The sequence below is a fragment of the Manis pentadactyla genome, chromosome 9 (assembly GCF_030020395.1).
Source record: "Manis pentadactyla isolate mManPen7 chromosome 9, mManPen7.hap1, whole genome shotgun sequence".
Taxonomy (NCBI): Eukaryota; Metazoa; Chordata; class Mammalia; order Pholidota; family Manidae; genus Manis; species Manis pentadactyla.
Window position 1 is genome coordinate 48,071,036 of NC_080027.1, and position 27,175 is coordinate 48,098,210.

The 27,175-nt window shown below is 39.5% G+C and overlaps 3 protein-coding genes across 3 annotated transcripts; 2 read left to right on the forward strand and 1 right to left on the reverse strand.

The window, feature by feature from the left end:
• Window positions 1-2,440: 2,440 nt before the first annotated feature.
• Window positions 2,441-3,379, forward strand: LOC118914480 (olfactory receptor 481-like). Its single transcript, XM_036889444.2, has one exon. It carries the CDS (start codon window positions 2,441-2,443, stop codon window positions 3,377-3,379), a length of 939 nt encoding a protein of 312 aa, XP_036745339.2.
• Window positions 3,380-14,033: 10,654 nt separating this feature from the next.
• Window positions 14,034-15,491, forward strand: LOC118914473 (olfactory receptor 481). Its single transcript, XM_036889437.2, has one exon. It carries the CDS (start codon window positions 14,034-14,036, stop codon window positions 14,970-14,972), a length of 939 nt encoding a protein of 312 aa, XP_036745332.2. The 3' UTR covers window positions 14,973-15,491.
• A 5,422-nt stretch (window positions 15,492-20,913) lies between these two features.
• Window positions 20,914-22,036, reverse strand: LOC118914833 (olfactory receptor 10T2-like). Its single transcript, XM_036890074.2, has one exon. It carries the CDS (start codon window positions 21,880-21,882, stop codon window positions 20,914-20,916), a length of 969 nt encoding a protein of 322 aa, XP_036745969.1. The 5' UTR covers window positions 21,883-22,036.
• Window positions 22,037-27,175: the final 5,139 nt, after the last annotated feature.

Here is a 27,175-nt window from a genome sequence, read left to right on the forward strand (position 1 = left end):
GTTTAGGCTCTGGTCCAGTAGCTGCTCCTGAGGATAGGCATTGTTAAGAAGGCTTATTTCAAAATGGTTCCTTTTTCCCTCCCTTGTGTCAGAAGCTCAGGGGATTTTTCTCTGATATTCACAGTGAGGACATGGTAGAGCTCCTGGAGGTAAAACTCCTAAGTGTGTACACCCTCCAGCCCCATGACAGGGTCCCCCGGGGTCTTTATTTCTCAGGCTCATCCATGCTGAGCCTCCAGCAATTCATCAGTTACAGTTCAGGTTCTCCTACCCGGGCACTGGCTCCTGCAGAGGTTTCTGCTCTAGTAAGTTGTGGTTCTTTGTATCTGCCTGCCTGTCTCTCCAGTTGTGGAGGCAGTGGTTTGCCCTGTGACATCACTTCTCTGACTGGTTAAGAAGAGTTGGTTTTTCAGTTTATTCAGCTCTTTACTTGTTAGGATGAAGGCTTCAAAACTCCTGCATGCTGCACTGCAACCCAAAAGTCCAGTTTTATTATTATTTTTACTTCCAAACTAATCATTGTTATTATCATGGTTTCATGCACTCAGTGTTTATTTATGCTTATTCACATACTTGCCCATATATTTATATAACATTCCTTCCTGTTTATAAAGCCTGCGTTTGGTTCACTTTCCTTCTCTCTCAACTGATTCAGAATTTCTTTCAGTTACTAAGGTCTGCTTAAATCCAGCTGGTAGGGTACTAGACTCCCCTGTCAATAGGGGTAGAACAAAATTTGCATGCATTTTTAATCTACCATAAATATAACTTTAATATATCATGCCTTTAATTATTACAGTAATCTATGCTGTGTTTCTGCCAATGCTTGGCTACTTCACGGTAACAGAGCTTGGGGATTCACACTAAAGGAGGGGTGTAAATTCAAATTCCAGGCCTGTATCAGGATAAACCAATTGTATTGGGTGGGGGATGTATGTTGTTTTTCTCCCTCCTGGGGACTTGGCAGACAGGAACATCTCCTTCTCATCACGCTTGGCCAGGAAAAGGGTATTTTAAAGACTCTGCTGAGGTCAAAGGCAAGGATTCTTGAAGTATGAGTAGATTTGTGGGGGAGAGCATGAGAGTCTCAGTCCCAACTTTCCAAATGGCACGGTCCCAAACCTGTATCTCCAATGCTTGCACAGCTAAGAAAGCACCAGATCCTTCGATGCCAAGATTGGCAAATGCCTCCAGGCAGGTGCAGTTCTGCTTCAGCTTATTTTGCCAGTTACCAACTTTCACATCATTTTTGGCTGGTGGAGGTTCCCTTTATTACATGAAAGCTCACTTCTGCATTCTGAACATGTTTTTTAATATTTAAGTTAGCAGTTCATCCAAGTATTTTGTTGAAAACATTTTAGGATATTTCAGGCTCACAGTAATCCTTAAAATAGAAGTCTGCTTTAATTTTAATTTATGCATTCTTTTAGTTAAACCTACTCATTAATTTTTTTGTCAGGTGAAATGACTTCTCAATATTCCTTTCATTCAGATATCACTCACTTGTTCTCACATGGCTGGTATGGTATAAACAGGTAGGCATTTTGTCAACATACTCTGATATATAGGTTACTTATATATGATTATGAAATACAACCTTTTGTTAGGACTGTATAGTACCTGAAGTATGATTAATGATCCAAAGTGGATTTATTTCTCATGTTGCTCTCAGGATTAAACCCACATTTGGCTTCAATTTGGAGCTGATCTGTAATTATATTTACCAGGTCAGGTGATGTTATGCTCTTCTAACAAATTAGCCCTGAAACCTCGGTGTGGTCTAACACAACACAGATTTATTTCTCACTTCCAGTATACTTCCAGGATATTCTCTTTTCTCCACATTCCCTCAAATCCCAGGTTGGTGGGCAGTACCACTACCTTACAGTTGTATCATACAGAATATGTCACTGTGGAAGAGCAAGAGAGAGTTGCCCACTGGTAATTTCATTTAGTCCAGAGTGAGATACGGCATTTCCTCTTGTAGCCCATTGATATGTACTGTTCAAAGTCTCACCGCACAACAAAGGGCTGGGAGGTGTGCTGTCCAATGTGACCACGATACCAGCAAATTGAATATTGCTAAACACTAGCATAAGACCAATTGCTTTGACCATTATGGTTCTCAAAACATCATTGCTGTAAGAGTTCATTCAACAACCTGAACTGATCAAATGATGCAAATGTGAGGGTTAACTGTGTTCTCATATGAGTCATTTGTCCCTTTGTGAGTATCATTGCTCTTAAGATAATGGACATTAATATTCCCAAATCATGCATAATCTAAACATTTGGAAATGTTTTGTGAAGTGTAAGCATCAGAAAAAAGAGACCTATGGTTTGATTTTTTTAATAGGCTGAATGGAAAATACATTAACAATGAAATAATTTAATTTAATACTCACTGGTATTTATTTCAATAGACATCAGTCCTAGCAAGATGGAGCCTGGTAACCACACAATGGTGACAGAGTTCATTATTTTGGGTTTAACAGAGGATCCTACACTTCGCCCCATCTTTTTTGTGGTTTTTCTAGGAATCTATGCTGCTACTCTGTTGGGCAATATCAGCATAATCATGTTAATCCAAAGAAGCCCTCAACTTCACACCCCCATGTACCTTTTCCTCAGCCATTTGGCCTTTGTGGACATTGGGTACTCCACATCAGTCACACCCCTTATGATTGTGAGTTTCCTAAGAGAGAGAACTACTATCCCTGTGGCTGGCTGCATAGCCCAGCTTGGCTCCGATATCATCTTTGGAACGGCTGAGTGCTTCCTGCTGGCTGCCATGGCCTATGACCGCTATGTGGCCATCTGCTCCCCACTTCTCTACTCTATTCAAGTGTCTTCCAGAGTCTGCATCACCTTATTGGTGGCTTCCTATCTGGGTGGATGTGTGAATGCTTCATTGTTCATTGGCTGTTTATTGAGCCTGACTTTCTGTGGGCCAAGAAAAATCAATCATTTCTTCTGTGACTTCCCACCACTAGTGAAGCTATCTTGTACCCATATTTATGTTGCTGAAATATCTCCTGCCATCTTAGCTGGATCAATCATTGTAATCACACTGTTTATTATAGTTGTTTCGTATGTATACATCCTCCACTCCATCCTGAAGATGCGCTCCACCGAGGGGAGGTACAAGGCCTTCTCTACCTGCACGTCCCACCTCACTGCAGTCACTTTATTTTTTGGGACCGTCACGTTTGTTTATATCATACCAAAGTCAAGCTACTCACCTGACTGTATTAAAGTGGTGTCTGTGTTCTACACAGTACTGGTCCCTATGTTGAACCCCCTGATCTACAGTCTGAGGAACAAAGAGGTGAAAGAGGCCATGAGAAAATGGATGGCTAGAAGTCATTGGTCATTTTGAAAGAAATCCAAAGTGATTCTGGAAAATGAAAAACAATAGTTTTGGGGGTATGTGTGATAGATATTTATATTGTTCATTTGCCTTATCATTTTATGGGAAGAACTATCTTAAATATACAATACCAGTATGTTGGGTAACATCAACTTTAATTTGTAATTTTCTTTTTTTTTTTTTTAGATAATAATTTTTTATTGAAGGGTAGTTGACGCACAGCATTACATTACATTAGTTTCACAGTGATAAAACATTTATATACATAATTCTAGGTTCCAGCTATCACCCTACCAAGCTGTTACAATATCTTGACTATATTCCTTATACTATACATTACATCCCAGTTACTTATTTATTTTACCATTGGAAGTCTGTCCTTTTTTTTTTTTTTTTTTGTGAGGGCATCTCTCATATTTATTGATCAAATGGTTGTTAACGACAATAAAATTCTGTATAGGGGAGTCAATGCTCAATGCACAATCATTATTCCACCCCAAGCCTAATTTTCGTCAGTCTCCAATCTTCTGAGGCATAACAAACAAGTTCTTACATGGAGAACAAATACTTACATAATGAATAAGTTACATAGTGAACAGTACAAGGGCAGTCATCACAGAAACTTTCGGTTTTGCTCATGCATTATGAACTCTAAACAGGCAGTTCAAATATGAATACTCATTTGGTTTTTATACTTGATTTATATGTGGATACCACATTTCTCTCTTTATTATTATTATTTTTAATAAAATGCTGAAGTGGTAGGTAGATGCAAGATAAAGGTAGAAAACATAGTTTAGTGTTGTAAGGGAGCAAATGTAGATGATCAGGTGTGTGCCTGTAGACTATGTGTTAATCCAAGGTAGACAAGGGCAATAAAACATCCACATATGCAGAAGATTTCTCTCAGAACGGGGGGGTGAGGTTCTAAGCCTCACCTCTGTTGATCCCCAATTTCTCACCTGATGACCCCCCTGCGACTGTGCCTGTCTTAGGTTGTTCCTCCCTTGAGGAATCTTACCCGTCTCTGGCTAACCAGTCATCTTCCGGGGCCATACAGGGAAATGTAAAGTTGGTAAGTGAGAGAGAAGCCTTATTGTTTGAAATGGTTAGCTTTTTATTTCTTTGCATATTTATGCCCTGTAGCTTCTATGCCCAGCATTTGTCTTGAGGTATCTTTACCACTTGGAAGAATTATGATACTCGGTAAATTTGATATGAGGCATGAATTCTATTTAAGGGTTGTAATTAGGAAGGAAGAAGAAAAGCTTTAGAAGTAGCAGGTGGAAGAAAACATGGGAAGATTTGATTATTTCTTTGACATATCTTCTTGTAGAGTAACTTCAGCATGTATAGGTTTTAAGCTACTACTTAAATTGCACACACACATTAACATAATAGGAGTATAGTTACATAACCAAAGCATACCTGTAATTACCAGCCATCTCCAGTGAAACCAAGAAAACCAGTTAGGCACCTTAGGCATTTGTGAAAACTTATCTATGATATGGTGGATATTGTCCAACTGAACTTGAACAGTCTGAGAGAAATCAGACAAATTAAAACAACCCATTCCTGGGGAATGTTCACATCCCTTATGTTCTTTTAACAGTAAATAGTCTGTAGTTGTAAGATTTTGGAGCGCTACAATTTGCACCTCTCCTAATTCTTGGTTGAGTTCCAACAGTATAGATCCAGTCAAATTTGTTGTTTTACTGTATGCACAGGCCAGCTTAGATATCTCCTTCTTCATTCCCATGGCAAGTCCAGGAGCTGGTGGGATGAGTGCATCCACAGCTGTAGCAGTGTGTGGATCTTTGTTGGGGTTTCTTGATGATCATCTTCTGGCATGAGTCTTCCAGAGAGTGCTGATGTTGGAAGTTCTCTTTCATATTGTATCTTAGTTCATTTTCGGGGTAGCCCAATTAGGCTTTGATCTTCTGTATAAACGCAAACAGACCCTTTGCCTACACTTGTATATGCCCTTTATACCCTTGTGTAGAACTCATTGGAGGTTACCACACAGGAACTGTCCTTTTTGTTTGTTTGTTTGTTTTGTTTTGTTTTGTTTTTGGTATCACTAATCTACACTTACATGACGAATATTATGTTTACTAGGCTCTCCCCTATATCAGGTCTCCCCTATAAACCCCTTTACAGTCACTGTCCATCAGCATAGCAAAATGTTGTAGAATCACTACTTGCCTTCTCTGTGTTGTACAGCCCTCCCTTTTCTCCTACCCTCCCATGCATGCTAATCTTAATACCCCCCTACTTCTCCCCCCCTTATCCCTCCCTACCCACCCATCCTCCTCAGTCCCTTTCCCTTTGGTACCTGTTAGTCCATTCTTGAGTTCTATGATTCTGCTGCTGTTTTGTTCCTTCAGTTTTTCCTTTGTTCTTATATTCCACAGATGAGTGAAATCATTTGGTATTTTTCTTTCTCTGCTTGGCTTGTTTCACTGAGCATAATACCCTCCAGCTCCATCCATGTTGCTGCAAATAATTGGATTTGCCCTTTTCTTATGGCTGAGTAGTATTCCATTGTGTATATGTACCACATCTTCTTTATCCATTCATCTATCGATGGACATTTAGGTTGCTTCCAATTCTTGGCTATTGTAAATAGTGCTGCGATAAACATAGGGGTGCACTGATCTTTCTCATACTTGATTGCTGCATTCTTAGGGTAAATTCCTAGGAGTGCAATTCCTGGGTCAAATGGTAAGTCTGTTTTGAGCATTTTGATGTACCTCCATACTGCTTTCCACAATGGTTGAACTAACTTACATTCCCACCAGCAGTGTAGGAGGGTTCCCCTTTCTCCACAGCCTTGCCAACATTTGTTGTTGTTTGTCTTTTGGATGGCAGCCATCCTTACTGGTGTGAGGTGATACCTCATTGTAGTTTTAATTTGCATTTCTCTGATAATTAGCGATGTGGAGCATCTTTTCATGTGTCTGTTGGCCATCTGTATTTCTTTTTTGGAGAACTGTCTGTTCAGTTCCTCTGCCCATTTTTTAATTGGGTTATTTGTTTTTTGTTTGTTGAGGCGTGTGAGCTCTTTATATATTCTGGACGTCAAGCCTTTATCGATGTGTCATTTTCAAATATATTCTCCCATACTGTAGGGATCCTTTTTGTTCTATTGATGGTGTCTTTTGCTGTACAGAAGCTTTTCAGCTTAATATAGTCCCACTTACTCATTTTTGCTGTTGTTTTCCTTGCCCGGGGAGATATGTTCAAGAAGAGGTCACTCATGTTTATGTCTAAGAGGTTTTTGCCTATGTTTTCTTCCAAGAGTTTAATGGTTTCATGACTTACATTCAGGTCTTTGATCCATTTTGAGTTTACTTTTGTATATGGGGTTAGACAATGGTCCAGTTTCATTCTCCTACATGTAGCTGTCCTGTTTTGCCAGCACCATCTGTTGAAGAGACTGTCATTTCCCCATTGTATGTCCATGGCTCGTTTATCAAATATTAATTGACCATATATGTCTGGGTTAATGTCTGGATTCTCTAGTCTGTTCCATTGGTCTGTGGCTCTGCTCTTGTGCCAGTACCAAATTGTCTTGATTACTATGGCTTTATAGTAGAGCTTGAAGTTGGGGAGTGAGATGCCCCCTACTTTATTCTTCTTTCTCAGGATTGCTTTGGCTATTTGGGGTCTTTGGTGTTTCCATATTTTTGAATTATTTGTTCCAGTTCATTGAAGAATGTTGCTGGTAGTTTCATAGGGATTGCATCAAATCTGTATATTGCTTTGGGCAGGATGGCCATTTTGACGATATTAATTCTTCCTAGCCACGAGCATGGGATGAGTTTCCATCTGTTAGTGTCCCCTTTAATTTCTCTTAAGAGTGACTTGTAGTTTTCAGAGTATAAGTCTTTCACTTCTTTGGTTAGGTTTATTCCTAGGTATTTTATTTTTTTTTATTCAATTGTGAATGGAGTTGTTTTCCTGATTTCTCTTTCTGTTGGTTCATTTAATTTGTAATTTTCTAGTCACAGAATATATCATGAAATTCTGCTGGGTTCAAATTAAATGTATATATTTCAGGGTTTGGAGATCTGAAGAATAAATTCTCCCTTTTTCTCTCCTTTGCTCATTGTTAAGGGACTCTATGCCTAAAGGGTATTTTCTTTTTCTTCTGTTAAGTTATATATTTTTAAAATATCATCTTATAAATTAACATCTCCGACAGCATCACATACTCAATGGAAGTGCAATTGATGGTAGTGTTGACAGTTCAGGTCACTGTTCCTGGAAGATTTCACCTCTTATATAGGATTATCATAATCTTTGGAAATAGTGATGCTGAAGTCTTAGAAAAGCTTATTTCCACCTAAATAAATCAGGCCAAAAGAATTTGTTCCAGTTTTGCACCAGACAGCTCAAGTGACACAAAGGGACCTATGAAGCCTTAGGCTTTGAGAGTCCCTTTGCGAGTTTCCAGTTTGTTTTGAACCTTTGCAGACAAGCCTTTTTGCAGAAAAAGCTTCCAGGGTATGGTAGTGGGGAGGAGGCTGGGGCACAGTGCAGCTTTCTCCCAGCAATCCAGTTGGAATTTCCAGAATATAAAATTATGGATTAAGACACCCAGGCTGATGCAGCATGGAATTTACCAACTGTTCCTCTCTGTAATGTTCTCAAGAAGATGTTCACTGCCACACTCTGTCACTGCTTTATTTTAGATGTTTATGATTAAGTCTGGATATTTTTCAGCCTCCTGAATTGCCTCCCTGCCTCCAAAACCTTCCCTACCGCTTCTGATTCATTATTTTTAAAGATTATAATATGGTTTTCCAATTGCTACAAATGTGATTTGTGTCCCATGAATCCTAGAGATTTCAGTTTTTCTCAGAGACTTATCTGCACTGCCATGTTCACTACATTGCTCTTCACAATAGTCAAGATGGAGAAACAAACTAAATTTCCATCAACAGATATATGGATAAAGAAAATTTGGTATGTACATACATTGGAACATTATTCGGTCTTAAAAAAAGAAGGGAATTCTGCAATATGTGACAACATAGGCGAACCTGGAGAACATTATGTTAAGTAAAATAAGCCAGTCACAGCAGGACTAATACTGAATGATTCCATTTTATGTATCATCTAATATAGATAAATGCACTAACTCAAGAATAGAATGATGGTTGCCAGGGGCTGGGGTTAGAGTGAAATGTGGAGTTGCTAATCATCAGGCATAAAGTTTCAGTTAAGCAAGATAAATAAGCTATAAATGGCTGCTGAAAGAACATACCTAGAGTTAACAGTACTTCACTAGACACTTAAAAACCTGTTAAGAGGATAAGTCTCATGCTAAGTGTTCTTACTAAAATAAAATAAAAATATTTAAGTAGATCATTCATTTATTCACTCACCCATGCATTCATTTGTACTGCTATGTCCCAGGCATTCTGCAATATTCTAAGAATAAAATATTTCACAAGGAAGGCAGACATGTTCCCTCCCTCTTAGAAGTTATAGGACAGTGAACAAAAAAGACATTAAAGCAATTGTTTACAACAGTACCTATACAATTTAAAGTTTGATAAGTGCAAAACTTATTTCATGTAGCTTTGACACTGTTCACAAGGAGAGTATAACTTAATCCAGGGTGTCAGGGGAGGCTTCCATGGTGATGTAAATTTAAACCTGAGACATAAACTAGGAGTCTGTCTCTCATTGGAAGGGGGTCAAGTGATGAATACAATTATAAAATGGTTTGTAGTTGGGTAAAGATAGAGATATGGAACTATCTATTTATCTTTAGGTCATAGAACTTGTTAGATACACCAAAAGCTTTTTTTAAATAGCTTAACACTAATTCAATAAGCATATCTTTAGTGTTTCCTATATTACCAGCATTGCACAATTATGGAGGGATACGGAAATAGTCATAGATACAGCACCTTCCCACCAAGGAGTGAACAAGATCTTCAACTATAATGGATACTAATCAAGTGGTGTAAACAAAATGTTAGGAAGAGAACAAGGGTAAAAGGAATTTACTTTTCCTAGATATCATCTGGGATGTTTTGTGGAATCAGTGGCTACCTGTTTGTACTATTCATCAGCCACAATTGGGCTTCCTTAAAAATCTACAGGAACGTGTCTGTGTAGGATAGATGGAACCCCACAGCATGGCCATTCCCTAAGTCACTGGACTTAAGGTGTCTGAGAAGCTGGGTCCTCCCAATGTGGATTATCAGCATTAGTTTTCTTCTAAAGATTATTGATCAATGTGTTCCTATGAGCCCAGAATCAAAGGAACTTGGCCTTCAAACTAGAGGATGTTCAGCCATATGACCATGCTTCAAGAACACAACTAAAGTTAGTGTGGAGGTGGTGGGTGGCAAGTTCATAAGAAAAATGTTACTGTGAGCTTCATTGTTTTATTTAAAAAAATACATGTGAATCTGTTGCATTCCTATACACTAACGATGAACTAGCAGAAAGAGAAATCAGGAAAACAATTCCATTCACAATTGCATCAAAAAGAATAAAATACCTAGGAATAAACCTAACCAAGGAAGTGAAAGACCTATCCTGAAAACTGTAAGACACTCTTAAGAGAAATTACACTAATAAATGAAAATTCATCCCATGCTCTTGGCTAGGAAGAATTAATATTGTCAAAATGGTCATCCTGCCCAAAGCAATTTATAGATTCAATGCAATCCCTATCAAAATACCTACAGCATTCTTCAATGAACTAGAGAAAATAGTTCTAAAATTCATATGGAAAGACAAAAGACCCTGAATAGCCAAAGCAATCCTGAGAAGGAAGAATAAAGCAGGGGAAATTATGCACCCTGACTTCAAGCTCTACTACAAAGCCACAGTAATCAAGATAATTTGGTACTGGCACAAGAACAGACCCATAGACCCATAGTGGGGCAGAATAGGGAACCCAGATATACACCCAAGCATATATGGTCAATTAATACACAATTAAGGGGCCATGGGCATACAATGAGGAAATGACAGCCTCTTCAACAGCTGGTGTTGGCAAAACTGGACAGCTACATGTAAGAGAATGAAACTGGATTATTGTCTAATCCCATACACAAAAGTAAACTCAAAATTGATCAAAGACCTGAATGTAAGTCATGAAACTATAAAACTCTTAGAAAAAAACATAGGTAAAAATCTCTTGGACATAAACATGAGCAACTTCTTCATGAACATATCTCCCCGGGCAAGGGAAACAAAAGAAAAAATGAACAAGTGGGACTGTATCAAACTTAAAAGCTTCTGTACAGCAAAAGACACCATCAATAGAACAAAAAGACTTCCTACAGTATGGGAGAATATATTCACAAATGACAGATCCAATAAGGGGTTGACATCCAAATTATATAAAGAGCTCATGCACATCAACAAACAAAAAGCAAATAATCCAATTAAAAAATGGTCAGAGGAGCTGAACAGACACACTTCTCCAAAGAAGAAATTCAGATAGCCAACAGGCACATGAAAAGATGCTCCACATCGCTAGTCATCAGAGAAATGCAAATTAAAACCACAATGAGGTCTCACCTCACACCAATTAGGATGGCCAATATCCAAAAGACAAACAACAACAAATGTTGGCGAGGATGTGGAGAAAGGGGAACCCTCCTACACTGCTGGTGGGAATGTAAACTAGTTCAGCCATTGTGGAAAGCAGTATGGAGGTTCCTCAAAAAACTCAAAATAGACATACCATTTGACCCAGGAATTCCACTCCCAGGAATTTACCCTAAGAATGCATGAGCCCGGTTTGAAAAAGACAGATGCACCCCTATGTTTATCACAGCCCTATCTACAATAGCCAAGAAATGGAAACAACCTAAGTGTCCATCAGTAGATGAATGGATAAAGAAGATGTGGTACATATACACAATGGAATATTATTCAGCCATAAGAAAAAAACAAACCCTACCATTTGCAGCAACATGGGTGGAGCTAGAGGGCATTATGCTCAGTGAAATAAGCCAGGCGGAGAAAGACAAGTATCAAATGATTTCACTCATCTGTGGAGTATAAGAACAAGGCAAAAGCTGAAGGAACAAAACAGCAGCAGACTCACAGAACCCAAGAATGGACTATCAGATACCAAAGGGAAAGGAACTGGTGAGGATGGGTGGGAAGGGAGGGATAAGGGGGAAATGGGGCATTACAATTAGCAGACATAATGTAGCAGGGAGGGCATGGGGGAGGCAGTATATACAGAGAAGACAAGTAATGATTCTATAGCATCTTACTACGCTGATGGACAGTGACTGTAATGGGTTATGTGGTGGGGACTTGATAATGGGGGGAGTCTAGTAACCATGATATTGTTCAAGTAGTTGTACATTAATGATATCAAAATTTTAAAAAATACATGTGATGGATCAGAGTTGACAAGGAGAGGGAACAGTGTATGTGTGAGAAATGCCTACTGCCAGTAAGCATGGTGTGTATCTCAAGAATCCCGGGGCAAATCTATACAACATGTAGAAGACACATAAGAGTTTTTAAGGGTTTGTCACTTATTTCATGTTGGAAATAACATTGCAATTTCATTGGATGCTTGATTTGTAAACTAAACTGTACTAGAAACCCCAAATTATCTCTAAACATAGGAGACATGAAAACCTGTACCACTGAATACAGCCACATTTCAGAAATGTCACAAATTGCCACAACAGTATTAGTCATGTTGAGCTAATAATCTACTTTAATGATAGTAAAATGTTCTGATTTTTTTCAATTTAATGAAATTGAAATTTAACATTTCTTTTCATGCAATTAAAAAATAAATGGGCAGGACCTCAGGGTATTTAGAAAATCATTCCTACACTTTTACATAATCATGTTTACGTGTTATTTCTCTATTCCAGTAGATGTGTACATGTAATTTCTCTGTCCCAAATGATTCTTAGTGTAGTATCAAAATAAGTAATTAATTTGTAATTACAAGTGAAATAAGTGATTGGAGCTTTACCTCAAGTGACATAAGTGTACTTAAATATGGCTTTGCTGTACGGTAACAATTCCTTTGGGCTTATTCGTAGCATTGCAGTGGATATGCCACTTACTTAAACTTGTTCATTTCTAAGGATACAGAAAGATTTGATTCTCTTATATGTACTGAACATCTGTTTGTTGTGTAAACGGAGCTTGGTGTTTTCACCCATATCATATCATTTAACACAAGAATCACATGAGGTATGTATGACTATTTCCTTTTTACAGGTAAGGAAACAGAAGATCAAAAAATCCTTTGTAACTTGCCATGACTCCAGAGACAGTGAGAGGCAGAGCTCTAAATTCAGGTTTGCATGTCTCCGAAGTCCATGGTATTTCTGCACATTGCTTTGCCTTCCATGCTGATACTCATACCCAACTGCGAAAACTTTTGTGTCTTTCATACATCTATGTTTATTAAAATATAAAATGCATTTCATGTTTGGGTCTTTGGTTAAAAAAAGCCAGAACTCGAGAATTCAGACCCATAATCCTAGCACTACACATGCAAGAGCATACCATTGTCATGGTTCACATGTAGCACTGAGTAAAACATGCATGATTAGCTGAGAGCTATGTATGTAGGTTTCCTAATTCTTCTTCAGATAGAGATTCTTCAGAAAAAATCAAATTATTCAGAGGAATATGTTGGTCTTCAAATTAGAGGAGCTGCAGGATGCCTGAACTGTGATTACCAGATGCTCTCTGTCCCTCTTCATATGCTCTAATTTGAACTAAGGGTATATTTTTCTGAAATGCTCATATTTCTTTCAATCTAATTTCCTCGCTTTCCTAGCTGGCTCCCCCTATCCCTTCCTCTCTAACTACTCCTTTCCCCCACCCCATCATACACCCCCATTTCTTATTTCCCTATAGTTGCTTAATAGAACTGATGAAGTCAAAACTTATGTATTTCAGGTCCCAGAAGGCTTCAGTTCACTTTCCAATTAATCCTAGTCCATAAAAATACCTAGACTCATTGCTTCATGAAATCCCATAAGGATGAAAAAGGTGTGGCAGAGGAGTTCAGTCCTAGAAGATTTTTCAGAATACCCAGGATATGGCTCATAACAATAGTAAAATTCTATTTGATGTTTTCATCTTGAACATAGATACCTCCTAACCCTTGGTATCAGTTATGACTAAGGATGTGATTTTTATATTCCAGAAAAAGGATCAAGTAAGAAAGAGATGTCAAAGTCAAATCCATATTTTCAAGCCTAATAATTCGATAAGTGGAGATAGTATTTACTAAGACAGTAAATAGTGGGGCTGAGGTACATTTGGGAGGGTGATGGAAAATCAAGAGCTGGCCTTTCTATATCTCTTAGGTTATTTACAGTTTATGTTATTGTAATCAATATTGCTGTAAACATCCTTTAGCATATCTCTTGTATACATGGGGAAGACTTACTCCACAGTGTACAAATAAGAGTAAGATCTCTGGGTCCTAAGGTAAAGCTTCAATTGTAGCATTTTCATGGAATTTGTAAAGAAAATTTGTGTGCAAAAGTATTCTGTAAGTGAGGGAAAGTTGCCATTTAAAAACTTTAATTTTAAGGTCATGTTTTGGTATAGACATGAAATGTGGGGTCATTTCAGCCAATTTAATCTCTTCTGGTTCTGATTTCAATAGGCACCGTTCAATGAATAGATGGAGACTGCAAACCACACCACAGTAGCAGAGTTCATTATCCTGGGATTAACAGATAATCCCATATTATGTGCCATCTTATTTGTGATTTTTCTAGGGGTTTATATAGTTACCATAGTGGGAAATACCAGCATAATCATGTTAATCCGAAGCAGCCCACAGCTTCACACCCCCATGTACCTCTTCCTCAGCCACTTGGCCTTTGTGGACATCGGGTACTCCACATCAGTCACACCAGTCATGCTTATGAGTTTCCTAAGAGAGAGAACTACTATTTCCGTCATTGGCTGTATAGCTCAGCTTGGCTCCGATGTCACTTTTGGGACCACAGAGTGCTTCCTGCTGGCTGCCATGGCCTATGACCGCTATGTGGCCATCTGCTCCCCACTTCTCTACTCCACCCACATGTCCCCGGTGGTCTGCTTCCTCCTGCTGGGGGCTTCCTACCTGGGTGGATGCATGAACGCTTCATCATTCACATGCTGCTTGATGAATCTATCCTTCTGTGGACCAAACAAAATCAACCATTTTTTCTGTGACCTCTTCCCGCTCTTGAAGCTTTCTTGTGGCCATGTTTACATTGCTGAAATATCTCCTGCCATCTCTTCCGCATCGGTTCTAATAAGCACCCTGTCCACCGTAATTGTGTCCTACAGCTACATCCTGCAGGCAATCCTGAATATGCGCTCCACTGAGGGGAGGAAGAAGGCCTTCTCTACCTGCACTTCCCACCTCACTGCAGTCACTTTGTTTTATGGGACAGTTTTGTTTGTTTATGTGATGCCCAAGTCAAGTTATTCAGCAGATCAGGTCAAAGTGGCATCTGTGATCTACACAGTGGTGGTGCCCATGCTGAACCCCCTCATCTACAGTCTGAGGAACAAGGAAGTGAAAGAGGCCATGAGGAAACTGATGGCTCGAACACACTGGTTTGCCTGAAGTCGACCAGATATAAATAACAAACATTTGGGTGTGGGAAACATTCATGCTGGATCCTTAAAAGATACTTATCTTTAACTTTATCACTCTTATAGAGAAGAGCTCCTACAAATATGAAAAGCGAATGTTTACTTCCATATATAAAGTTAATTATATCATTAACACGGACATCTGCTGGATTCAAATTAAGGTATGGATTTTCCAAGGTAAGAATACTTTTGGAAAATAGCTTCTGCTTAAAACCCCATTCACCCATTATGAGTCCTATTTAAATAGAAAGATATTTCAACCAAAGATCAAATTTAAGTGAATTCCACCTTATAAAGCAATACTGAGGAAAGAAACTTGTCTCCAAGAGATGTGAAATAGATGGTAATATTGACAAGCCAGGCAATTCAGATACAGATAAAGATTGTCTTGGGCAATAGATATTTAAACTTTTGGGAACATCGGCATTAGTGTCTCAGAAAAGCTTCTATTTATTTTCACTTTATTTAATCCAGAACAAAGATCATGATTCCTCTGTTTGGCCATTGAGAAATCTAACCCATGTAACACAGAAGGAACTGTATAAATCTCAGCTGACTCTTCCCAGCATAAGGCTTATGGGACAAACCTAGAGTAGGGTTTTGGAAGCCAACATTTCTTTGGAAAAAACCTCCTTGTTTTCCTGCCTGGAAGCCACTCTGGGATCTCTCTGGTCCTGTTGTTCAATACAACCCTTTTTACTTGCAATAGTTATGGGTCTTCTAATCCTACCAGTGCAGTAGTTCTGAGGCTCAAGTCCACACAGACACAGCCCTCGGCAAGGAGAGGGCCCCCGGTGGGTCTGACTGCAGACTCAGCAAGGCCGCCTGAAAGCTGTGGTGAGAGCTCTGCATGCTGGTGGTTGAAGTTTTTCATTGACTGTTTCCGGCAGTCTTCCTCTTCCTCTGTCCCCCTATACTTTGCTCTTCGCCAGGACTCCTCCTCAGCCCTCTGCCCTTCTCCCACCCCGTGTTCCCCTTGAGTGGCCTCCACCACGGGCTCAGCTGCCATCTGTGTGGTCACTGTATCCCCATCTCCAAACAGAACATTCCTTGAACAGATGAATGTCTTCATTGACTTTTTCCCCAGGACCCTCAGACTCAGCGTGCCCTGATGGAATTTATCATCCTTCTCCCAAAACTATCCCTTCTCCTCCATTCCTTTCTCAGTACATGGCAGCTCCCTGTGAGCCTAGCACTCTAATAAATTTGGGGCAACCCTCACTGCACACCCACCAAAATGGCCTTCCTCCGTCCACCCCTTTCCTTCTCTCACGCATTGGAAGACCTGTCACATGCTGGACCTTTCTTAATCTAAGTCTCTTGTCTAGGGGCTTAAAGGCTCCCCACTTGATTATGATGAGTCCACACAGAGGCTTTTCTTTTGTATTTCCACTCTGAATAGTTCAGTCACCCAGGTGCAGGGGGTGGGGTGTGGCCCTGTTATAGTGCTCAGTGAGGTATGTGCAACAGACACATGTTGACGCCCCCCAAGTTCTAAGTCAACTGAGGGAAGGACAAAAAGAGAAGGTATACGAGAGAGCAAAATATTACTTGTACAAATGAAAGAGCTGATGTCACTGAATGTGGCACATATTTGTGCACAGGTGTTTTCATGTTCTGAATCCCAGAATTTGACACTCTTTCCCTCACTGGTAGTACTGGGAAACACTCAGGTCTCTCCAAGGAGACTTGGCCTTCACCCATCAGCTTACAGCACAGCAAAGAACAGCCAAGTGCACTGAGGAGAGGCACACTCCCCAAGACCAAGGGGAAAGAAGGGCTGGGATTGCTGTTGTGGGGTTGAATTGGATCCTTCAAAAATTCATATGTTGAAGTCCTAGCCTCCAGTCCCTCAGAATGTGACCTGATCTGGGAATAGGTTTGTTGCAGATCAATTAGTTTAGATGAGGTCATTTTAGGGTAGGCTGAGCTTCTAATCTAATATGACTGGCATCCTTATTTTAAAAAAGGAGAATTTGGAAACAGCATACAGGGAGAAAACATCATGTGAAAATAAAAACAGAGATATGCACGGTGCCTCTACAAGCCAAGGAACTTCAAGGATCGCCAGCAAACCGTCAGAAGCTAGGTGAGAGGCATGGACCAGATTCTGCAACCCTCAGAAGGAACCATCCCTGCCAACACCTGACCTTGGACTCCTAACCTCCAGAACTGCAAGACAATACATTTCTGTTTTTTAAACCATCCAGTTTGCAGTATTTTGTTAAGGATGCTCTGCAGTCTAATATAACTGCATATCTACTTTTCCCTCCAAACTTCCTACCATCTAATTTACTAATTAGGGGAGGAGGGAATGAAAGCTTAGAAAGATATCAGGTGTGTTACACTAGCAGATGTCTCTCCAAAAGGGGGACAAAGAATATTAGGATTAGTAAAAAGCCTTTTCCCCAAAGAGTGCGTCAAAAATTAAGGCTCAAGGATATCCCTGTGGATATCAAGAACTCCTCTGGTAAGATGTTTGTTTGTAAGTTTCCTGTTTACTATGGGTTGTAGATTGCTACTTAGAAGGCAGGGATTTGAACTGGGAGAAATTTCAAAGATCTTAAACTGTTATTAAAAGATTCTTAGTCTTTGCACATTTTTGGAAAATTGTCTTCTTCTGAAGTGGGTTGGGACTTAACAAGTTGTTGACATTTCTGTCATTCTGTAAAACTCTAACTGTAGCAGAGTATTGGAGAAGATTGAAAGCCAAGGTGTAAGAAGTAATTTCTTGGGGGTGGGGCATCACTGCGTGTTGTGATTGGGGTGGTGGTTGTCCAAGTGTATACATTAGTCAAAAGTCATCATCCTCTATATTTAAATTTTGGGTATGTAAGTTACATTTTGATAAAGTTGTTGTTTTAGAAGTTTCTACAAGATAGGACTGTTTCTTTCCCATTTTAATCTGAGGCTATAGACAGTGGTGACAGTATTATCATCTACCTACCTATGCAGGCAATTCCAGTCCTTCATTATTTCTCAAAGCTGTTCCCCCCATCTACCTCCTCCACTCTCTTCTGTATTTATTCTTTTGGGTACTTTCCTTCCTTTTTTTAACACTATGTCTCTACCAGCAATGATTTTCCTTCTGCTTAAAAAAACTGTATTGTTTCTTCTTTTAACACAGGTTTACTGATGATGAACTTTTAACAGGTTTTTTTCTGGTCATAAAAAGTCTTTATTGCAACTTCATTTTTGAGAGCAATTTCTAATTTGGGTAAAATTCTAGGTCACCAAGCATTTGGCATTTTAAGACTTAATTTTTTGTTTCCATCATTTTTTCAAAAACTTAGCTATCAGTCTTCCCTTGTTTTCTCTTTTGTGAAGGGAATATATCTTTTATTTGCCCCTGGAAGTTTTTAACATTTTCTTTTGTTTTTGCCTTTCTGAGGCTTTTTTATGAGTTTTGTAAGAGTGGGTGCTCTCAGACTTGTCATGTTTGGGATTTGCAGTTTTTTGTATTTGTCATCATGGGCTTTCATCCATTTGGAAAACTATTATTGACTATTCTTCAGAAATTTCTTCTACCTGTCCTTTTTTCTTGGACTTCAATTACACGTGTCATATCTTCATAATTTCCTGCATAGCTCTCACACTCTGTATTTTTTATAGTTTTTCTCCATCCTGTAGTAGATGTTCTCTGACCTATCTTTCAGTTAACTAATTCTCTTTTCTGCAGTGTCCAATCTGTTATTAACCCATGTTATTTTATTTATGTAATTTATATAATTTATTATTTTATATTTATGTAATTTATTTTATTTTTTATTTCTAAGATTTAAACTTGATTCTTTTTATTCTTCATTTTATTTGTATTCAGTTCTCTGATGTGATTCTTCGTTTTATAACTCTGTTTTTCCTAGATACATTTTTAATATTTATTTTGAAATATGAGGCTTTTATCATTTGGTCTTGTTTACTGGTATACATTATTATTTTTTTGGACAATGGGAAATATGGATAAAAAATTGTAGAGGCACTAGATGAGAGTATCTTCCTCTAAACTATATTCAGTTTTCTTCCAGCAAGAAGATAGAACACTAGATTTAGCCCTTTGAGGCCCAAATACAGCAGCCACTTTGAGGAAATATAGTGCCCAAAGGGGTCATTCACATAAAGAAACAACTGATGTCTCTCTATATAACATAACTCCTAAAACTGTATTCTAGTAGAGTGGTGATGGTATTTCCAGTGTAAGTTGGGTGTTGTGCTTTGTTGAGGATGATCTATTTCTGATTTGATCTTATTTCTAGGATGTAGCAATTACTCCTCAAGTTACTGTCCTTCAGGACTCTTAAAAAAAGGCACAAAGTAGAGGTGTCATGGGGCCCCTCTACCTTAAATTAAATGGCCTATCCATCAAACTCTATCAAACCAGCACAAAATCTCTGCAGATCTTTAGCCTCTCTAGGCAGATTTGCAGGGGACGCTTGTAAAAATGTTTGGTGTTTGGTATCTCACCAGCCCATGTGCAACTTTGGAGAAGTCAAATTCCTTAATGAGAAATTACACATAGAATTTCAGGCTCACTTCAGTTTTTCCTCTCCAGGAACTTAGCTTCACAAATCTTAGCTGCCATGGCAATTGTTGGCCTCAAACTCCTATGTCCCACCCTGTCAAAATCCCCAGGGGTGGCTTTTTGCTCCGTCTCCATCCCTTATGATATCATTTCACAAATGCATTTACTTGTGAGGCTCAAGGAAGGCTTTCCTTGGGAAATGACATTTAAACTGAGTCATGAAAGAAAATAGGATTAAAGTGGTCATTGAGAGTCGGAAATGCAGTTGCAGAAACTTTGGTGGGCAGATGAAAGTAGTAATGTGGGAGTTTGAACTAATTATCCTTTGCTCAAAGTACAGCGTCTGGTACAGAGCAAGCATTCAATACATATCTGTTAGTTAAACATTAACTCTAATTCAATGAATGTTTATTTAGTGTCTCCTTTATTCTTAGCATTAGGTTATAAACTGAGGAAATGTCATGTGTTTTTCTTTCAGGAAGTTCATAAAGAAATGTTTCTTACAAATAAATGGTTTCCATTCAAGTGATCTGAATAAAGTGCAATTGCCACATTTTAATCTTAAAAAATGTATTTATCTGTTTATTTTGTAATAAAAAGTGTATGTATTTAAGGTGTGCAATGTGATGTTTTGACATACATATACAGAGTGAAATGACTTCTGAAGTCAAGCTAACATTCCATCTCCTCACATAGTTCCCTTGTTTGGTATGGTGAGAGCACCTGAAATTTCTCTTAGCAAATTTCCAGTAAAAAATACAGTATCATTAACTATAGTTATCATGCTGTGCATTCAGTCTCTAGAATGTATTTATTCTACATAACTGCAGCTTTGTACTCTTTGACCAAAACCTCCCCATTTCCCTAATCTTCCACCCCTGGTAACTACCATTCCACTCTTTGCTTCTATGAATTTGACTTTCCTAGATTCTACATGTCTTGCAGTTTTGTTCTTTCTTGTCTGGCTTATTTCACCTAACATAATGTCTCCAGGTACAGCCATATTGTCCCAAATAGCAAGATTTTCTCTCCTCTCTGTCTCCCTCTCTCATTCTTCTTCTTTTCCTTTTTAGGATAATTTTCTTCCTTCTCCAAAGGCAACCAACATTATGAACATACAGTGTTCTACATATTATGCAGATGAGCATGCGCATATATATATGTGTGTGTGTGTATACACCTATATGTACATATATGTGTGTAATCACATTATAATATTCTATTTCATTTTAAAATATTTGAAAACTACATCTGGTTTTGTGGTAGGAAAGGAGTGAGACCAAGGCATATCAGGCAATTAGAAAGTACTTCAATTGTTTTGTACACAAAGTGATGATTGTTACTGGAAGTACTCCACTTCTTCACTTTTATTAATCAGCAATCTGTAAAGCTTTTAAGAAGTGTTCAGGGTTCTTTTGTTTACTGTCTGTAGGGAAAGCCCGCGTACACTGTCTAGGACCTTCCTCAGGGCTATCTGCATTTCTTTGTTTCTTAGACTGTAAACAATGGGATTAAGCAGAGGTGTCAGCACTGTATATGTCACAGCCATCAGCATATCACCCCGGAATGAGTCACTGTCCTTGGGTCTCAAATAGACAAAGCTGGCAAACCCATAGTGGATGCACACCACAGTGAGGTGGGAGGAGCAAGTGGAGAAGGCCTTATGCCTGCCCTGTGCAGAAGGCATCTTCGTAACTACGGAGCCAATGAAGACATAGGAAGTCATAATTAAAATAAAGTTACCCACCAGCACAAGGGCTGAGAGCGCAAAAATAGCCATTGCATGATAGGGAGTGTAATCACAAGCGAGGCAGACCACAGGCGAGATGTCACAGAAGAAATGCTGGATGGTGTTAGAGTCGCAGAAAGACAAATTGAATACAGTGGTGACAATGCACAGGGAAACCAGGAGCCCAGCCACGCAGGAGGCCGTCAGCAGCTGAACGCAGGTCTGCCGGCTCATCAGGACGGCGTAGCGCAGTGGGCTGCAAATGGCGCTGTAACGGTCATAGGACATGGCAGCCATGATGAAGCAGTTGTTGCCTGACAAGCCCAAGAAGAGAAACATCTGTGTGGCACACTCAGGAAGAGACATGGTCTTGCTGTCCGACAGCAAGTCCGCTAACATGCGGGGCACGACGACCAGAGTGACAGAGGTCTCAGAAAAGGACAGGCCGCAGAGGAGGAAGTACATGGGGGTGTGCAGGTTGTGCCTGAGCTTGATGGCCACCATTATGGACACGTTTGCAGCTAGGATGGTCAGAAGGGAGACGAAAACCAACACAAAGAGCAGACCCTGCAGTTCTGGGAAACTGGAAAATCCCCACAGAAGGAACGTGCTCACGGAGGAGTGGTTGCCCATCCCGCGGGTGCACGCAGCAACTTTGTTCCAAAGCCGCGGAGCTTCCTGAGGCTGAGACTCAGAGACGGGTGTGAAAGGAGCCTTATGCTCTGATGTCACCTACACTTTAATCAAGGGAACTTGGGCAAGTTTAAGGCAACTCTTCGTGGGAGAGCTTGAGAAAAGGATGCTAAATGCACTCGACTGAAGTCAAGTTCAGGAGTCAGAGGGATGAGAAAGATTCTAGTATGAGAATCTGTATGAATGACACGGAGTGGGCCCACTATCTTCCCGGATTCTGCTCACAAAGGCACTCTTCTCCCTCCCTTTTCCAATCAGGATCCTCATATGAGAAGAAAAATGAATAAAATTGCTTTGGTCTTACCCACTGGATTGTGTGAAGCCACATTCTTCAAATGTTTTTGAGACCTGATGGTATCGTGGTAGGCAGGAGTGCTTAATAAGCTGTCGATTGAATGAATAATATAATTCAACATTTAATCACTTAAAATGATTCACATTTCTAGAAATTTAAGGAGATCAGTGAAATTTTCCAAAAGAACTTAGACTTTCTCTCAGTATAATTCTCTTTCCACCAGGGCACCACCGTGAAGTGGCTCAAAGGTGATCATTGTGACAATGACTAGACAATAGGAATGAATTTAACATGTTGTGACTCCTGTGCGTTCCCATCATGGTAGTGTTTGGAGTGAGATACACAATGTCCTTAGTTTGTCGTACTTATCAATAACATTGAAGTTCTTTTCCAGATGCCTAAATATAATGGACTAGCTTGGAGTCAAAATGATTTTGAAGGTACTAGCACATCCTAGAAAGGCATATTCTGGTACTAAAGTTCTAATCAACTTTAGGGGATTTTTGCAAGATCTCCAAGACATTTCCCAGAAGGTATACTGGTTATGTGGTTTGTTTGGAAATGCACACCTGAACGGAATCATCCCAGATTCCCAGATCAAGTTAGCAAATAATTTTTCTATTTTGACTGTTCATTAAACATCGAGTCCTGTAGGGGGTGAGGCAGAAAAGTGAAATGGAGACATTCAAAAGGTACACATAGTCACTGTTAAAGGTGAAGAGAAAGAAAAATAGTAATGAATCCACCAACAGTGGGAAATGAAGGAGTGTGCAAGAAAGAGAGAAACATTGGCTGGAAATTACACTGTAGGATTCACAGAGATTAAAAACAAAAGAAGAAAAAAAGAAAACAAGTATACTGTTATTTGAAGAGCTACTGTTTTCTCTTTGCTTTGTAGTTATGGGCAAGGAATATAAGAAGATTCAGGCTAGGTAACCAGGTAACGTAATGCCTCTAAAGAGGCAGGCCGTATGCTGGGCTTAGATGGAGCTGTGTCATGTAATCCTCACAAGTCTATGTGGTAGGAATTTTCCTTCTGATTTTACAAAAGGTGAACGTGAGGTAGAGAATAGTTAAGTGACTATAGAAGTCATGAATTTATTCAGTACATATTGTCTAAATGTGTATGATGTGTCAGGCTCTTTCTACATGGGAAACAGAACATGGAACCAGAGATAGAGGGTCCCTGTTACTACATGAGTCTGAATGACTGACTACTCTTGTTGTGGAGTCAGGGATCAACCTGAAGAGGTGACATATTTAAATGGAGAACAGGATGGCAGAAAACCAACAGGTAAAGGTCAGGGGAGAGAGCATTACAGGCACAGTTCACAGCTAATACAAAGACCCTATGGTGGGAATCTCTCCTACCCAAGCAATCTTCAACCTGGACCCCAATGTTTTGTCTCTGAGAACAAGCCACACTCTTTCCTCTGAAGTTTTCACAGTCTATTTTCTTCTAAAGACAACATATTTCCATTGTCATTGCTTCAACTACCACTTGCCTTGTGTGACTCTCCAATTCCCACCTCTACTTGGCACATCTCCAATGCCAGAATGACCTCCAATAATTGAACGCAAGTTTTTCAGAACAGACCAGGCTTTACTTCGCCCACAGAGTTTCCTTCTGTATTTCTCATTTGAGTTAGTTACAGATATCAGAGAGCCACCATCAGACTGCAATTTTTACTCCTTCCTCATCTATTACACAAGAAGTCATTTCCAAAATCCCACCATCTGTTTGCCCTCATCTTTACTTTAAAAATTTTTATTCCCCCTGCTATTGTCCTAGACCTCTCCCACAGGGGAAATACGGTGCCTCCAGAATGGCTATTAGGCTCAAGTCTCCTGCATTTTTATTTTTTTTACCACATTGTAACCAGGTGTTACATTCTTAAATACAGGATATATGAAGTCACTGCTCGTGTCAAAACAAGCAAGCGGCTGCACACTGCTCATCAGGGGACATCCAGATGCCACAGCTGGACGTTCAGGCCTCACCGCAATCCAATCCCTAGATGCAGCTCCTGGCTTGATCTCCACCTCATCCCTGTACCTGCCCTACACTCAGACCAGCCAGCAGTGCCCCCTCTCCCCCAAACATGTCACAATCCTTCATGCTACCATGCCTTTGCCCATGAGGTTCCCTCTGCCTCAGTTTCCCCTCCTCCATTTTACTTCCTTTCAGACTTCATCTTATTCTTCAGGCTCTAGCTTGAGTTATTTTGATGCCTCATCCTCTCTTCTTGTCCACATTTACTAGATTCCAGGATCACAACCAAAAAAATGTCTCCTGCATTCTACCTTATCTCTCATTTGAATTTTTTAAATTAAAGTATTGATATACAATCTTATGATGGTTTCAGATACACAACCCAGTAGTTCAACATTCAGCCATATTATCAAATCCTCACCCCCTCCACTGTGGTCACTGTCTATCAACAATGTAAGATGTTATAGAGTCATCAGTTGTATTCTCCATAGTGTACTACTGTCCCTGTGACCAACCTATATTGTGATTGTGAATTATAGTGCCCCTTAGTCGCCTTCTCCCTCTCATCACTGTCCCCAACCTCTCCCCTTTGGTAACTACTAGTCCCTTCTCAGTGTCTGTGAGTCTGCTGCTATTTTGTTCCATTTTGCTTTGTTTTTATACTTCATAAATGAGTGAAATCATTTGGTATTTGTCTTTCTTCACCTGCCTTATACAGCCTCGTCTTTCCCTCACCCAGCCCTATCTTTCACCTTCTACCCACTTTTCTATGTTCAACCTCCAATCATGCTAGAGCTTGCCATTTTCTATTCCCTTTGTTTACATACTAGATAATTCCAATAACATCTAATTTTTATTGCATGCTTCAATCTCATATATCCTCATAGTTATCCTAAGAGTTGTGCTATTATTATGACTGTGTTTATAGTGATGCAACTGTGGCATAGAGTTTTACTTAATTTGTCAGAGGAGATACAGCTGGTAAGTGTACATGCACAGAATATTTGCAGCCAGGCCGTGAGAGACTGGGGACCAACTTGCTTGGCTAATTAGATGGCCACCCCCAGGACAAGTGCCCTAGCCCAGCATTCAGGGTCTTACCTGTCTGTCCTCACTTCCTGCTGTCAACTCCCCTGTATCAGGAACATCCCGCTGATCCCAAGAAACAGTAAGTCCTTCCCGGCTCTTCTACTTTGCACATGTTGTTTCCTACAACCTGCACTGCACGTCTTGCCCTTCTCTGTCTGCTAGAAACTTAGCTCTCTTGAAGACTATTCACACGTCACCTCCCTGGGGAGCCTCTCCAATCCTCCCTGGCTATGTCAATCACTTCTTCTCTATTTGCATCCCATTTTACTACAGTGAGGTTTTTTTCTTCTCTTCCTCTTTTTCAAGCTTGACCCCTATACTAGATAAGCAGAGACCAGTTTAAAATTTTGTATCTCCCACCTTCCAACCTAAGTCTAATGTATACAGGTTTTTGAGTAAGGTTCTTTCAGTGACCTTAGGAAAATTGGAATTTCATTTCCTCCAGAAATCCTTTTGTGATTATCACTTGGGTGCATTTACTAAAAATCTTCCATAATCTTTTTTTTCCTTTGTTCTAGCATTAATTTTACTTGGACACATACTAAAATAGTTGGCTGCTCTTAATAGGTTTTAAGAATCTTGTCACCTAGCAGTTTAAAGGCATGTAGAGAAGTATGAATGGTGAACAAACAAACTGAAAATGCCAACCGTAGTTGCTTAGAGTCTAAGAGAAAGAGACTATCACTTCTCATTTTAGATACTACCCCTACTAACTGTAGAATCAAATCACACTTGACCTGCGCAAGTGGTCATCTACTAAGGGACATATCAGATCTCCAGGGGTGCTTTATCAAGATAGTACATCTCTACCAATACCTACCCCCAAGTTCTCAGCAAGTCTCTCCAAGGAGAGAAATCTCTAGGATATCAGAATATGTGTAGTTTGCACAGTCTTTTTCATTCATTTTAATGGAAGTTTTGGTTTTATGCTACCTTTCTTTTTATATTTTGATGATAAATTCTACTTTTCTCATACTGTTCTAGTATAGGAATGACAGATTTTGTCCATCTGATATTTCCATTCTTTCCAATGAGCTTGGCAGACACTGGAGAGCAAGATGCCTATAACATTTGTTTCAGCCCCTCTCTGTGTTTATCCCAAGTCTCACCCTCTTTATTCGCCTGGCTTTTGCCTTCAGTTTGCCATCCTATTCTCTGGTTTCAGTTCTTCAAATCTTCCCCCATGCAGTTTTCTGGGTTCCATCTCCAGCAGGAGCAGGGAATTGACAACATTCCTAACATCTGGATTTTCTGTACCCATGTTTTCTTTAAAAATTTTTTTATGAGGCCATTAACATTTACAGGCACTTGGTTATTAGAAGATATAGAATAATACTCATTTAAAAAAAAAACTAAAATTCTCACCTTCCCCAGAAGGAAAATCACTTTCCAGTCTCTTAAATTCATGAAGTATTAATTAAGCTTGAGGAGGAACTTAACAGCCTCACAACTCAAGAATGGCTTCCTGCCATTCTTCCTGCAATTTCATGCATCTTGTAATTCAGGGATAAGGTTTAGGTATTTTTCCTTTTGAATGCCTGTGATGAGTCTGTTCTGACATTAGATTCTCCTATAATATAAAAGGCTGTGTCCTCACCCCTTGAGAGTGGCGCTCAGTACCATAAAGATTTTAATGCTTATCCTGGTGCCGCTGGAGACCATTTTTCTGAGTGTGCTGCTTTAGATACCAGGAGCCCTGTGCTCTGTGGCTCTATCACCCAGTGTGATGTCCTCAAAAATGGTTTTCAAATCCTGGCATACCATAGAGACCTTTCAGTGATGTTTGAACTTATTCTGAGTAACAATTGAAGTAATGTAAATAACCTTGTTAAAAAAATTTATCTTGGGATGGAGAT